Genomic DNA, 15,754 nt, shown 5'->3' with positions numbered 1-15,754 from the left:
TTCCTCTTGTTTCTTTGAGGGCCTTGGTGATAGCGCCGAGCACTTTAGGGGTTTGGGCTTTCGTATGATGTAGTATGCTGCCTTCGCTTCGCGTAACTGAGGCACGATCACGTATAAAAACAGAAAAAAGGAAGCAAGCGAGAAATAAAAAGAGACAAAGAAAGGGAAAAGATAGGCAGAAAAACAGAAAGAGCCAGAAAGTGAAAGAAATAATAAAAAGAGAGGAAGAAATAACGAGCAATAAAGGGAGAAAAAAAGAAAGAAAAAATATAAAGTCAAAAAACAAAAGAAAGAGAGGAGGAAAGAAAGAGAAAGCCGAAGAGAAGCAAAGAAGGCTGCTCAGCTCCCCTATTGCGAAGCTGTCTTAATTTTTTCTCCCTAGAGCAAAGGTTGATATCATACGACTGGTCTCTGTGAGAAACAATATCGATAAGATATATGTATGAACATCATGTGAGACTCGCGCAATTTGTACAGTTTCCTTTTTGTGGAGTAAGAAAACTTGGGACTTTCCTTGCTTGCGGTGTGTATCCCAATGAAGGCTACATTTAACGATGCGTGAATGCAAACACTGTGAGGGAGATTAGTAATGCTGTTTACAAGACGTCCCTTCGCAGCATTTTTGGCAAGTTAGCGAACACCAAAACCTAAGTTTCGATTTTCGCTAAAAACATAATTTTACACTTCATTTAGTAACTAAAGTTTGTTATCTCCAAGGTGCTGTTTTAGCAGCGATCAGTCTTCATAAGCTCGAACAAAGCACCATATGGTCTTGCAGCGTTGCCAACGATTGTTTGCCCTAATCACTTTTTTAGCTCGTCAGGAGGCTAGCTCAGATTTGGTATATCGCAAGCGTAAACTAATGATTGAGCGCTCTCACTAATACATGCTGCGCCTTTTGTATGAATTGTAAATAACACCTCTTTTATCAATAATAATGAAAATAAACTTTTTTTAGTTCATGTCAACAAACTTACCTCTGTTCTCAAGGTAAAATTTTGCGTTAGTTAGGGTTAAACCATGGCAGCCGTAATAGTATGGTTTACTAAACAGCGGCTTGTGACCTCTTCTGCTATATGCCTTTCAAAAAATATTATAAATGCCGAAATGATGCAGTTTCTTTCCAATATGCAATTAAGTCATTTTGTTCTAATACGATATGCTCAGTCTATAAGCCTTGACGTCCTCAAGCTAGAAAAAGATAGAAGAGATTCAGTGCCTAACTTCGCAGATGACAGTATGTAATATAGGTAGTAGCGGGACTTAAGCTGCTATAAAAGGGCAGATCAAACATAATCATTAAATAAAATCTGGCTGAGAAGCAACATTAGTAAAACTACCACCTTAACGTATACTCTTTTTTTTTGCAGCCTTGATATCGCACGCTTCAAGGGAAACGGTTGGGATGCGACTCAGCTGGGTAAGAGGTCATGATTATGTTGTTTTATCCTTAAGATGAGCCGTAATGTGACTTTTATTGTGAAACAAATTATGTGGACACTCTTGGTTGGTGTTTGCCGTCGCCCTCATGCTGCGTATAAAGTCCAACTCAATAACCTCACCCCGCGCTTCGAATATTCTACGTTCAATCGTCGGCACTCGAGCGCTGCCTACGAACGCGGCTGAAGTACAGACAAAAGGAGCCGGCCATCTCCGTCGCACTAAGAGCGCATGGTAGGGCTGCCGTAGATGACCCCTCAAGCGGGGAGGAAACAACGCGCCACCCGCCTTCCATCGGGAGAAGGGGCATGAGGGTGGTTGGGGTTACGTCGATCGGTAAGTACCTGCAAAGGGCGGAGGTTCGGTCCATTCCATCGGCAAGTTGCCTTTTCGTCCACTTTACCTCCTTCACATCTATATCACAATTATTAAAATGGCCATAAAACAGTACATTAACGTCCCCTATACTTTCCATGACTTAATTATTTGCTAGTTTTCAATAAGGTTGTGTCAAAGAAAGAGGCGATCCCTCAAAAATTTCCTTCTTTCATTCATACATCAATTGTCGGCATTTATAATTTACTTATGTGATTTATTCGAACAAAGTAGAAGAAGAACAAAAAAACAAGAATGCTTTATTTCAACGAAAGGGGTAAAACATCGGTAGTTAGGAGGTTTTTGGGTAGGGCCCGAAGTGCACGGCTTTACTGGCTCCATTGCCCGCTTCAGGTAACTGAGAAGAGCTAATTGAACTTTTGGAACCGAGCTGGCGGTCCGTGGGGCCCACGCACGAACTCTTTACAAAAGAAGTGGCATTTATATGCCGACCACTGAGTGAGACATCAACGGTATATCAAATCAGTACCTGGCACCTCAAGTCAACTAGTCAAACTGAGGCACATACTTACGGAGGCAATTGCATTTCGGAAAATTTCTGTTCAAGGTTTTAACAAAATATCAGAAGACACAATTCACATAAAGGCCGATATGTAATTAGTGCATTCAGCATTTTATGCCGCGTAATGTAAGGAAGGATTCACTGCAATGTCAATTTTGAAATGTCTTTTCGGAAGTCGCTTTAAATATCACGCAAATTTTCCAATATATTTGAACACAAACTAAGGGCACTGTAATTGAGAATTACCGTCAATAATATTCGCGGAAATAAAGTTAAATAGCGTGTGTGCCTGCATTGCTGACCTTGCACGTCGTTACCAACAGCACTTTCGAAGATAGAACTGCCCCGCCACGGTGGTCTAGTGGTTATAGCGCTCGACTGCTGACCCGAAGGTCGCGGGATCGAATCCCGGCCGCGGCTGCTGCATTTTCGATGGAGGCGAAAATGTTTGAGGCCCGTGTACTTAGATTTAGGTGCACGTTAAAGAACCCCAGGTTGTCGAAATTTCCGGAGCCCTCCACTACGGCGTCTCTCATTTCCGTAGCCCTCCACTACGGCGTCTCTCATAATCATATTGTGGTTTTGGGACGTTAAACCCCAGATATTATTATTATTCGAATATAGAACTATGTAGCACTCAGTGCGCGTAATATGTAAGCTAGGGCTACCGGCTAGAAGCCCTTCTGTGCTCACTCTAAACCTTTATGGGCGTGGCCTTCTTTTTGAGCCCATCGTCTTTCAGAGACAAAAAAAGCTATCTCTCTATGCAACAATCTTTTTGCATACACTTGTTGGTCAGTGTACCATTATGTCTTCTACAATATTTCACATTTCAATCCGCAAGGGCAATTGACAAAGCTCATTGAATTCATTTGGAGATATATTTGCGATGCTTCTGTACCATGCAGTAACTATGCTTTTACACGAAATTATTCACTCACACCTGGCGCGTAGCCAGGGGGTGCCCATGGGAACCCCCTAAATTTAGATGAAGGTGGGTGTTCTACCTAAAATAAATTATTAAAATAGGTATTTTTCTAAATGACCAAGGCCTTCAGCCCGTTTCTGCACTGATGTATCAGTACAGAAACCTGTTGACACAACATACACCTAACACAGCCTCGCGACAGACAATAGGGTAGCAGCCTGCCATGTCTCTAAATATGAGGAAGTTTCTTTCGTCGTCTTTTGTTTTATTTTTCAACTGGGTGCAATCGAGAACTATGCAAAATGATTTGAACGATAAATAATATTATTTTAATCTTCAACAGGTTTGGCTTATGTTGGAGGCGCTTGTACTTCGCTTAAGGTGGCTCTTGGGGAAGACAAAGCCGACACATACAAAGGCGTTCGGATATCGGCGCATGAGATGGGACACCTGTAAGAGTACTTTCTATGGTATAGAAAACTGTGGTGCGTTATAATGATATTAATCGCAATTGAGAACAAATGAATTCTGCTTTATCTGAAGGCAGGTATTGGATTTTTGTCCAGTGTTTATATATTCCAAACTAAATATTATCTAAATTGGGACAGTAGTATACGGTTTAGCAAATTTACATGCAAGCAATAGTTATCGCCCAATTGAAGGTGTTATAGTTCTCAACAGGACGATGGCTTAGGAAGGAATTAAGACTGGAACCCGAATCATTAGAATTCAGTCTTTAGAGATACCCTACCTCTATACATCTCTGTTCATAAACCTATATGTTGCAAGAGAAAAACAATCGCCTCACTGACTCCAGCACGAATTTGATCTTATGAAAGCAGGAGTACAATAACATTATTATTGCTGGCTTTGCACTGTACCATTGTACAGTATAGTAGTAATTTTATGAATTATTTTGCATTGTACTGACATCTCTCAAGTGTCATGGATAGTTGACCAAAAAGCCCGATTTAGAGGCATTTTGTCCACTCCCCACATTGTATTCTGATGTTGCAAAATATAAGCTGAAAACTGAACTCATTCTCGAGCAAACAACTATGAACGTGGATATTATTGATGTGTATGAACACTATTTCTACTACGGAGGAGGCGGGCGTGTGGGCCCTCGATACAAAAGTTGATTTCCATAAATTCATACAACCAATCATCTATAACTTCTAGTTACTGATCTTAATCAGCCTTGAAATGAGAACATTGTCCGCTAAGTAAGAGACACTGCAGGAAAACAAGCTGTCAACGTTGTAATCCAGATGAAATTTGTAGGAGAATAAATGTTATCTGCACGCAACAGGCTAGGTTGTCCACACGATGGCGAGAGGCACAAGACGTTCACCTCAGAGGGTTGCCCCTGGAATACTGGTTTCATCATGTCATACGTTGATCACAACAGCAGAAGCATGAAGTTTTCGACCTGCTGCAATGACATGATACGCCAACACGTAAAGTAAGTGGTGAATCTCTAGACGCACTCTAAGCTGTGTTCAATATTTTGAGTTGCCATGGTACAAAACGTCAACTGGTTCTCGCCAACCTCATTTAAACGCTTTTTAGGCCTTACATTCCAAAACTGCGTTATAATGATGATGAATGCTGTAATCGGGGTCTACGAAATAATATTTACCACTTTGGGTTCATAAACGGGCAACCATGTCTGTGCTCATGAATTTTTTCTTGCGTTTCACCTCCTTCTAAATGTGGTCATTTTAGCCGATAATGAATTCTATGTTTCGAGCCTAGTAGGGTCACGTCGTAGCCGCAAAGCTACCAATGCAGTATTCTCGACAATGTCAATATTCATCGAAGTATAATGTGCGGCTAATAATCGCACCGTAGTTCCGCAATTGGATGTGGCAAATAAGTTTGGCGAGTGCTATTAACGTTGCAGTGGCAGCTCCTGTCACCACCTTGTATGAGTATCCTGGTATGTTTTACCTCCCTTCGGGTTTAATCTGTGTCAAAACGGCGATTATCCTGCGGATCCTACTTCAACTAATACATTTCTCTTCAATGCACTCACTTCACGCGATGAAACATTGCATTTTATATAACCACATTTCACGCCTATTCGCCAATATTGGCCGGCATACATCAAATGGTGTGATGGTGTTGCATTGTCCAGTAATATTAACATTGGTGCCTTTGTTTAGTTCTCAAGAGGGGATTTGCTTGCGAACAAAAAATGCAAAGAGAAAAATAAAGAAGACGAACTTCACTAGAGACCTTGCTGGAGACCACTTAGGCAGAGACCAGTTCTGCAAGCTTACTTATCCTGAATTTCCAGGTACATATGTCCTGCCGGTGAGTGCACACATTCTGTGAAATATTCATGCGTGTGTTCATTTATTATTCTAAAATCAAAGGTCATGCTGACATTTCGTGAAGCTCGTTGAATAATTTTGGGACATTCTGTAAGAGTCGTCATTTCTGCAACCTATTTTCATTAACAGAAGAGAACACTTTTTAAATAAATGAAGTTATATAATGACCACTAATATTCATGAATAATTTACCGGAAAGCTATGATACACGTGCTTGAAGTGGCATATCATTAGGGCTTTGCAAGTAAATTTATTCAATTCTGGCTTCTCGCGGACTTTCTAAATAATTTTACATGTTTATTCGTTCGTCGCTGCTCTCGGTGTCCGAAAGCGAAACAGTAGGGAATGGCCAGTGAAAACAAGAAAGTACATGCCAGTGGCAGCTTGTAAATATATTAAAATTCGTCGACGGCAGATTTAAATGCGGACGCGTTGGCAAAGGTGACAGCTGAGTTGAGCCTGTGGTTTTGTTCTTCGGTATTTTCCAGCTAAATTCTTAAAAAATAATTGCGACAAATATGGGCTTTAGCTTTACAGCTGCAATTATCACGATGTTGCTAGTTATACGGCTCACTGAGTTGTGCATTTTTAATCTATAATTTACCAAAAAAGTTGTGACATAAGAATACACAATACACGAACTATTTATTTTTGCGAAGACAGGGATGAGGAGTTGCCAAGCGAGTGTTTTCAGTAATAAGTGTGCAAATAAAGAAAGAATAGTGCATATTGAGATTGACATTGGGAGTTTCTTGCTGTTCTGTCTTGCTGAGGAGTTCCTTACTTAGAGCGAGCGAGCAAGGAACTTTATTGAAAAAGACCAAAGGGAAATCTGACAAATCATACGCGAATTAAATTTTAGACAGTACAGTTGCCCACGTATTGGTAATTGGAGAGACGATGATAACCTTTAAAACTTTGGAACGCAATTAACCTCTTGTGCGATCAGTATTAATAACCACGTCATTAACGTGGTCTAAAATTGAGAAGAAATATTAACAGTTATATGAAAACCTAGGTATATGAAGTTACTTTATCTAGTCGGAAGTCGTCAATGTTTGGAGACAAGGGCTTCAAGTTAGCACCCTTTTGCAGATTGCGACTACGGAACACTTTTGAAGCTGAAGTGCTTCTGCAATGAGTTTCGCCAGGTTAGTTGGACCGTCAAGCTTATAATTACGTGCTGTAAAAGAAGTATCGGAATATTTCCATGATAATTAGGCATACGTTTACATCGAGCATATCAGATGACACGTGTACATTATTCGGATCGTTTTAATAATTGAAAGTTAAAATCCGGACAGGATCCTGCGGAAAAGCGGTAGCAACTGGGGTTGAATGGGTTTGCAAATTTATAGCAACACAAACTGTGTTTTGTTAGAATTTTTCTTAATTTCGGCGAAAATTTTGTAGCCACGTTTCATCGTTCTTATTTCAAACCGACCAATTGGCACGAGACAAGAAGAAATTCTTTCTCAAAATTACCACATTATGCATAAAACGACAGAAAGTTGTGCTAGTTGGTAGGATTTTACATGAAAGTTGATTGATGTGCGAACATTGGATGCACAAGAAGAGCTCCAGAAAACGCAAACGCCAGATCTTGCGTTATCTCGTTGTCTTACGTGTGTCCGTCTTTGCATGCCGATCCTCTGTTCCTTTGTAATATGAGAAATCGGATAAAAACCGTTGACAATAGAGGCGAGCAATTGATTAGTGGAACAAATAGTTGCTTCACACATAAAAATAGTTTGGGAAGTTCGTGTCATTAAGCCGTAAATGTCTGAGGCAAAAAAAACAAGCTTGACTAAATCGCATGTTATCACAGTTTGTAAGTAATTATAGGCAACTCTGTAAACCTGTAGTTAAAAGAGTGAACGTCCCCGGATATGAACAGTTGTATCACCTCGCGACCTCCTACGATAAGAAAACCTTGCCGCAACGGAGAGGGGCAGGATGGCGTGTGGTGGGATGGATGGATGGATGAACAACTTTATTTTAGTCCTTCGGTGCGCGCGATGATGAGGCAATGAAAAGTGGAGGCGCAGCCTGCAGTGAGCTAACGGAAAACAGGTGCAGTCGGATATCTCCGTAAAATGTTTTTTTTTCTGCTAATGCCATAAAATGCCTGGAGTGGCTGATAAAGACAACATATACGCATATTTCATGCTATAGCCATCAAAAACCATGATATTTGGTGATATGAAATTTAGCTAAGAACGGCTTCAGTGTGATCAATTGTAAGATATAAAGTCATTGTGTGGCCTATTATGTGCTTAAAGGGGTGTTGCCACCAAATTTGTGGCTTGCTCGTTCTTTGCTGTAAGTGTTTCCTATAGCTCCAGCAAGCATGATGCACGAACCAAGATTCATGTATGCTCGCTAAATAATTTAATATCGCCTTTTGATGTGGACAACTTTCGGTTTCGGCTTCAGGGCACCGAGGTTGGGCAGTGACGTAGAAGCGCATACATAGGGGCTTGATCACGTGACCACACCTGGACCTAACCTGGACCTAAATCTTAGTACACGGGCCTTTAGCATTTGGCCTCCTTTGAAATGCGACTAAAATCTAAATTTATCATGTGAAGTAACTGTTATTTTCCTTGTGATGGAGCAAAAGCTTTAACATGCATTTATTTGCCCTTTTTCACAGGATAACGGTGTAGGAAGGTGTCACGTGTGCTGCTACATGCCTGATTATATTGCAAGCGTTGGCTATAAGAAAGTCTTCCTCCCAGACAACTCTCGTTGCAACGAAAGTGATGGTGTACGTCTATTTTTACTGGTGCATATACCGTTACGGGCGGCCTTTTCAAGACGAATTAGGTCATGATTAACTACTGTCAGTACATATAGATTTTCATAAATGCCTTTCAGCCACATATAAAGAAACAAATGAAGAAACAATAGGATGCTTGCACAGTTCATCTCAAAGTACACTGATCAATTTTCTCCCGTATAGTTTCATCTAAATTTAGCTTAAAACAAGATTTTCCTTTCTTTTTGACAAACATTGGCGTTCGACTATTGTTATCCTCTTTTATACAAACCAAGCAAATTTTGTTCAGTGGAACTATTCGCATTACAGCACTGAAAATTCACGTCATAACCGTGAATCTGCTTGTAACTGTACTTTGAAATTCGTGAACCCAATTAACAAAATGTCCTCTCCCGTAAGCTGATCATAACGTGTGAACGATTGCGGCTTGTCGTATAGTGTCTCTGAGAATGATTTTTCCTTTCTCTTTCAGAGTGTTTGCATTAACGGCGACTGTGTTCTTGAAAAACCTAAATATGTGCAATATCAGCCAACAAAATAATATAACTTACAATCCTCAAAAATGTCCATCTGCTTCTAACTGGAATATATATGCCATTTAAATGTACGCACCGAAACTAGAATGTCCGGTCGGTGGATTTCAACATGGTGCCTCCAGGATGCTTGTACGATGATGTTATAACCATGACATCACAGGCACATTCTTCTCTTACCATTTTTCGAAGAGACATGCACATTGTAGGACTTCAGCGAAGCTATCTTCGTAGATATAACTCGAGCGTCTAACCTTACAGGTTTGGGTTATGTTGGAGGCGCCTGCACTTTGCTAAAGGTGGCGCTTAGCGAAAACAAAGCCGACACATACAGGGGCTACATTCATTCATCCATTCGGATATCGGCGCACGAGATGAGACACCTGTAAGAGTACTTTCTATGGTATAGAAAGCTGTGCTGAGTTATAAAGATATTATTCGCTGTTGAGAACAAGTGAATTCTGCTTTATCTGAAGGCACGTATTAGATTTTTGTCTACTGTATATATATTCCAAACTTACGCCATGGAAAATTTGAAGTTCCGTAAATCCGCACAGGAATCAGCAAAATCACGCGGCAACAATGAGAGACCCCGGGTACATGTGCCAGTTTAATTATTCAACATTTTCAGCCTCCAAGCATACTTCCATCAAATAAAGCTGAATGAAGCTTTTCTAGCTCAGCATCAGTTAAGGCATTGTAGCTTCATCAAGATAATAATGCATGTGGGACACAAAGTCAGCGCCTCAATTATCTTTCTGCGTCGACAGTGTTGAGCAGCATTGTAGTGTTGGGGTGGGGTGTTCAATCCCTGCCCAAAAAGCCAGTATATCAAAACCTACGCCTGGCTTTTCCTTTGTGGCAATAATTGGCGGCAAGTTCCAGTCACAGTGTGCGTTCAAAGGAGCTGTTCATCTTGATGCCAAGAAATCTAACTGAATGACGGGACCCAAATTTCGAGTTCCTGAACGGGTAGATCGGCATTGGCGGCTGTCGTGTGACCAAAGTCACGCGGCAGTATATGGATGGGCTATTGCAATGCGGTATTTTAAAAAGTGGAAATTTCTTTAATGTATTTTTGCCGAATGTGCACTCAGGTTTGGTTTTCTTCACTAAAGCTGTTCGCATATTCAGAGACCCGCCCATGGAATATACGGATTCAGGGAAATTGGCCGATGCTATCGCTATTATTGGTGCTGCACTCACTGCTTCGCACATTGATATAATGAAGCAGTCTGTTCATACACATACCAAGTCGCAGTTTTAGAGTGTTTTAGCAGTGCCAGTTCCCCATACTCTAAATACGGGAATACCATACCTGTTGGTCGGCACGTAGCTTTTACTGAAAATGTTTTATGCCGTGGTCCACCAAGACTCCAGTGACGTATGCTGTCACGGATTGACGTTGGTAAAATGGACGCGAGCGGATGAGAATTAAAAAAAAAATTGTAAAAAAATGTTCCACCGCCGGGAACTGAACCAGCGACCTCTCGGTCGGGGACACTAAGCGCGCTGCTGACTAAGCTACCGAGGCACATTGCCTACACTCCAAAAACGCGCCTCATATCTCTCACACATGCTCTCTCGCGCGGTGCTCTCTGTTGGCGGGAAAGGCAGGGCGAGGCGGGGCGAGGCGGTGCTGGTGGAGTGAAATAGTGCGTCATGGTACTTACTAGCGCGAGAGGGAACAATTCGGTGACGACGCAGTTAAAGCATGGCTTCCAAGATTGCGCGCAATCTCGGTCATGGTTAAGGTGTCTCGATGCCAGCGAGGAACACTGGCCGCGCTGGAATCATCAAGTCGCCCTAGACGCAGTCACGGTGTTTGCCTTTCGCTTCACGTTATTGGGTAACGGCTCGTTGTCGGGGTAGTGCAGCTTCCACAAACAACAACGGTGTTTCTCCTCCACCGACTGCTTCGAGTGCGATAGCACCGACTAATAAAACTGCCGCACTATGCACCGCAGGAAGGCAACGATGTCGACGCGCGAATGTCGGGCCTTGGTGGAGCGAGACAGAGGCGAATGGGACGTGGAACGCGTGCGTGCGTTCGCGGCTTAAGCTACGGACCTCGGCCTCCCGTGTTGCTGAAACGCAGTGTGGTAGTGTATGCATGAGCACACGCGTAAGCTACCCTATTATTCGGGAGCGCACATCGTGCAGTTTCTCTTCCCAATTCACGACGCTTCGAAGAAGAACATATCGAGTACCAGTGTTTATTATGGGCTTGTTCATGTCATCTTTGCACGGGATTCACCATAGGCTGTGTCGAGGTATATTTACCAACTTCAGCTACCACAGCGGTCAAATCATGATAATGGGCGTAGCAGTCGGAGATGTGCCACTAGACGTTCAACGTGGGTGCATCCACGTCGAATAATGCTATCCCCCTCGCGCGCTGCTGCTTTGAGTTGTACTGGTGGCGCCACCAACGGCTAATGGTGGCGAAAGGTGGATACGCGCGGCTCATAGAAGCCGCGGGCAAAGCGCCCGTTACTCGCCGTTTTAGGGGCGAAGCTCCTTAAAGCGGCACCCGTTCGTCCCTCGTAGTTGTCGTAGTCGTAGTGCGTAGCCAGTCGTAACGCTAGTACCAGATCTTGACCTCCAAGGTGGTGCCGGTGGGAGATTTTTCCTGTGCGTTGTTGAACAATAAAAAATTCGCAGCGTGCGCGTTAACTAAAAGCCGAATTCTTCTGTCTCTCATTCCCCATTAGCAGCCATTGGCATGTTCCAGTAGGAAACGTTAGTAGAAGTAGAAGTGTAAGTGTTAGCTAAAAGCCGACTTCTTCTGTCTCTCATTCCCATTAGCAGCCACCAGGCACTACCTCCAAGGTAGTGCCTGGTGAGATTTCTCCTGTGCGTGATTAAACCATAAAAGTTTTGTTCAAAACGCCGTTGATTGATGAAATAAACCAACGAAAGACGCCAGATGTTTTCTAAAAGCAAAACGATAGAACGCCAGATGTTTCTAAAGCAAAACGAAAAGACCCCAGCTGCTTAACGAAAGACGCCAGATGTTTTCTAAAGCAATGGTTTTCTAAACAATGAAAATTCACAGCGCACATGTAAAATTAAAGTGAGCTGCAAGTCGTCATAACTCATCGAACCTTTAGTATAAACGCGCCCGATCTCACGTCGGTGATGATGTACTGGGCAGAATTCACGGAAGGTTCACGGTTTACCGATGAACCTCCGCAGCTTCGCCCACTCATCATCATTCACTCCGTGGATATGCTGTGATTTTTTTCTATTCATTTTTCATTCCGGTTTGATATTTGTACTGCCGACGCTGCTCCACTACACAACCATGCCGTTTGTTACGTCGATTGTTCTATATTATTTGTTTTAAAATGGCAGGCCCGTTTTTTTATGCGTGCGCGCGATGCACTGCGTACGTTTCTTGCGTGCATGTGTCCAAGCTGTTTGCGTGATCTCTTACCATAGATGAAATAAAAGCTGTTGCAGTACAAAACAGCATTCTTGTTTTAACGCGATAGCGTTTAAGAGCCCGTATCGCAGAAATTCCGCCGTCGGCGCTGGCACCGCTGGTTGTGACCAAAAAATCATCTTGTCCGTGACCAAAAAATCGAAAAAGCTGCAAATAAAATAAATAATAAAAAGGTTGGGTCCGAGAGAGAATCGAACTCAGGCCGTCTGCGTGGCAAGCAGGCGTTCTACCACACAGCCACGCCTCTGCTTGGAGCTGCACTGAAAGTAACTTTTATGCTTCCCAAAAATGCGCGTCCTGTATACAGGTGTCACAGGAGGAGATGTAATATCACAGTAATATTGCGTGGTACAAGCGTACATTGTCATCGGGCGCCACACCACGTCAATATCATAACGAGTTGGTGGTTTAAAGAGAGCCACCCATTACAAAAGGCACACACATTACTGCGCGTATTCCCTTAAGACCCCGTAGTGGTTGCATCGCAGCTTCGAAAAGGTTCTCGCGCATAATTGCTCCTGGTTTAAAGCATGCTACCCATTACATAAGGCACACACGTTATTGCGCGTAGTTTTCGAAGTGCACACTAGGGGCAGGATATTGCTATCGCGCTCAACTCTTAAAGCCGAGCCTTAAGCGTCCCCCAATTTTTATTCAACAGCCCAAACAGTACAACGACAATGACTATTACGGCTGTATGCCTGCCTACGAAACGCACAAAAGACACGCGTTTTTATCTTCGCCCAACACTCGTAGCACTCAACTAGGCCAAGAAAACCAAAATGTAACTTGCTGAGCGTTTTAACAGCCGTCACACAACTGCATAATAATGCGTGAAAGTACTTTACGAAATGACCAACAGACATTCACACAGCGTTTTTTTTGTTCACAGACCGTGTTAACATATGAGAAAGTTCTAACTGCATTGCAATCACATATTTCGGAATATCTAATCACTTTCACCATTGAAGCCGCAATCCTCTAACACATGTGCTTTAAATTGAGCATGGCTTTACTCAGACTTGTATAGGAAATGCGCACGCGTGTAATGTATCTCGTATGCTAGATTCTCCTTTGGTACGTGCAGCTCAACATAAAATGCGATTCTGGAAGTAATGTTCGTGGAGTAGCGAGCATATAGAAGGGCAACTACCTACAGCTTCACTTACCTTTGCAAAAACGGTATTCCAATTGCAATTAAATATTAACCGACGCAACAACGATAACAACACACTTGTTGCACACAGGCGTACCAGGTTGACGCGCGAGGCCAAGCGCGGTAGTTTAAGTGTAGCACAATCGTGCGCGTACAGTACGCTAGAATATTCTGGCACAATGTCGTCAAGCTTGCAGGCACTTCAGCGGTTCCCACGATGTAGCACCAGTTGACGTCCTCGCGTCATGAAACTGCTACGACGCCGAGAACTACACACACAGCTGACTTGGAAAAACGCGGTCTTGCCGGAGGCCATCTTGTCCAGCAACCAACAGACAAACGTCCACAACTGAGGCGTCTGAAACACTGCCGTTGATGAGATGGCAGCTTAATGAAATTAGGGCTCATCGTCCGACGTGTGGCCACCGCCTTAACACAATATTAACGTTGCAACGTTCAAGGAAGACGCGACGAAAGCTACAAGCCCAGCCGGTCTTGTCGAGTGCGCTACTGCACAGAGCAGAGCGCGCCCCGCGCGCTCTCACGCCCACCGAAAGAAATAAGAGAAAGTGGATAGAGGGGTCACTCACCTTGGAGCATGGCATATCGGTGGAAGCAAGAGGACGTGTTGCGTCGTCGGTGTGACGTATTGTCGAGAGATGGCGCTAGTTTGTTTTTGCGCAACGGAATCGCAAACTTCATTCAGAATGCATGGGATCCTATGGGGGGTTGGGAGAGGGTGCAACCGCCTGGCCGGCCGAGCGGTGGCGCCACCACACCGATGCATGACGCGGATAGCTGCCAAACACCCACAGACATTGTACAAGCTCTCATATATCACTACACAATAAGTGTGCAAGCTCTCATATATCACTACACTTCTGTGAAGACACGTTTCAGTTTCACGTTAAGCCGAATGCGATGACGCAGGGACCAGCCATGTTATTTACAATGTTTTAGCCGTGCGAGCTGATCGTAATAGAGGTCTCACAGACTACAACGCTGCATGCCAAACGTGAAGGTATGTTATTGCCGTACTTACCTCACGGCAACTGGCGCTGCTGAAGCCCCATATTAACTAACCCATACCATATATTGTGGGACCCTACTTACGACTACGATAAGGATAGCTTATGCATGGAGACAGTGCAGCGTTATACACTACATTACCGAAGCCACTAAATGACAAAAGTTCCAACAGAGAAATGTTTCTTCAATAAACTATGTCTGCGCTCAACACTACATACTTCTTGGATGTTATTATTCGCTAATCATCTGGTGTAACATTGCTCAATTTCGTATCAAATAGTGCCAGTAGCCAGGTCACATCTAGGAATAACAGGGATTGGCTTGTTGTCATGGGTATGTTCTTCATAACACTATTAGGCAAAACAGTTGCAGCTATAGTTGCCTTCGGCTGAATTTAAAAAGGAGCCAGAACGTAACTAGGAAATAGCCAAAGTTGCCATGATTTCAATTCATCGCCGTATTTGTAGCCAAATACAACAAAAGCAGAACTATGAGTAGTGTTTTTTGGAACAGAGAAAACCGAGAGGTAAGCAGCGAAAACATGGAGGAACTATAATACATTCAGTGTAACTTACAAGCACTTGCTGCTCGGCTGGCCGGTTCATCGTAATGAGGGAAAATCTAGACGCCTAAAACACCGCAAGAAGAAAGAATAAGTACAGGGGAAGAGCGTCACTCGCAACTGATTCATTCTCAGAAGAAGCGCAGAAAATATATATGCCCCACCACACATGCCCAAACCGCCATGTATCACCTAGTCCCTACACAAAAAAAAAACGCCAAGCCGGCGCTGAAACCGCGGCACAGTCACAGCGAAAGCTGGAAAAGCGGCGTTTGTAGAGCCCGTTGTAAGCTCCCTTGGGGCTGCGAATACAAGTACACGTGCAAGGTACCCACTACGCCATAAATCACTATTTTTGTGAAGTTGGCAAGCACCTACTAAGCCATTATTCGTCATTCTCCGGAGAAGCGAGGTACCAGCTAGACGTCTGTAAGGCATTATGTGCACTTTGTTGAAGCGACGATTGATGACGATGAAGAATTATGGCTCAGCCCTTTGTAATGGGTTGGAAGCTTTACACGGCCCACCAGTTATGTAATTTGCATTGGGTGACGCCCGGTCGCTACTTCCCTCTCCCGCCAGGCTGTGAAACATGCGTTGACGTGGGAGAGAGAAGGGGGGGGGGCGGAGAACTTTATT

General features: G+C 43.3%; 1 protein-coding gene across 1 annotated transcript; it reads left to right on the top strand.

The window, feature by feature from the left end:
- Nucleotides 1-1,375: 1,375 nt before the first annotated feature.
- Nucleotides 1,376-9,385, top strand: LOC119401228 (uncharacterized). The gene is made up of 6 exons (XM_037667913.2): nt 1,376-1,420; nt 3,610-3,718; nt 4,579-4,731; nt 5,435-5,585; nt 8,262-8,375; nt 8,860-9,385. The coding sequence occupies exons 2-6, from the start codon at nt 3,708-3,710 to the stop codon at nt 8,926-8,928; spliced, it is 498 nt and encodes a 165-aa protein (XP_037523841.1). The 5' UTR covers nt 1,376-1,420; nt 3,610-3,707; the 3' UTR covers nt 8,929-9,385.
- Nucleotides 9,386-15,754: the final 6,369 nt, after the last annotated feature.

This window comes from Rhipicephalus sanguineus, chromosome 8 (assembly GCF_013339695.2).
Source record: "Rhipicephalus sanguineus isolate Rsan-2018 chromosome 8, BIME_Rsan_1.4, whole genome shotgun sequence".
NCBI classification, from domain to species: domain Eukaryota; kingdom Metazoa; phylum Arthropoda; class Arachnida; order Ixodida; family Ixodidae; genus Rhipicephalus; species Rhipicephalus sanguineus.
The sequence above is the reverse complement of the archived record's forward strand: the minus strand, read 5'-3'. Positions and strand labels throughout refer to the sequence as shown.

Bases quoted from the DNA above. Each gene is read 5' to 3' on its own strand.
- LOC119401228 (XM_037667913.2), top strand. The intron at 4,732-5,434 runs GTAAGTGGTGAA...GCCTTTGTTTAG, and splicing joins ATGATACGCCAACACGTAAA to TTCTCAAGAGGGGATTTGCT. The intron at 8,376-8,859 runs GTACGTCTATTT...TTTCTCTTTCAG, and splicing joins GTTGCAACGAAAGTGATGGT to AGTGTTTGCATTAACGGCGA.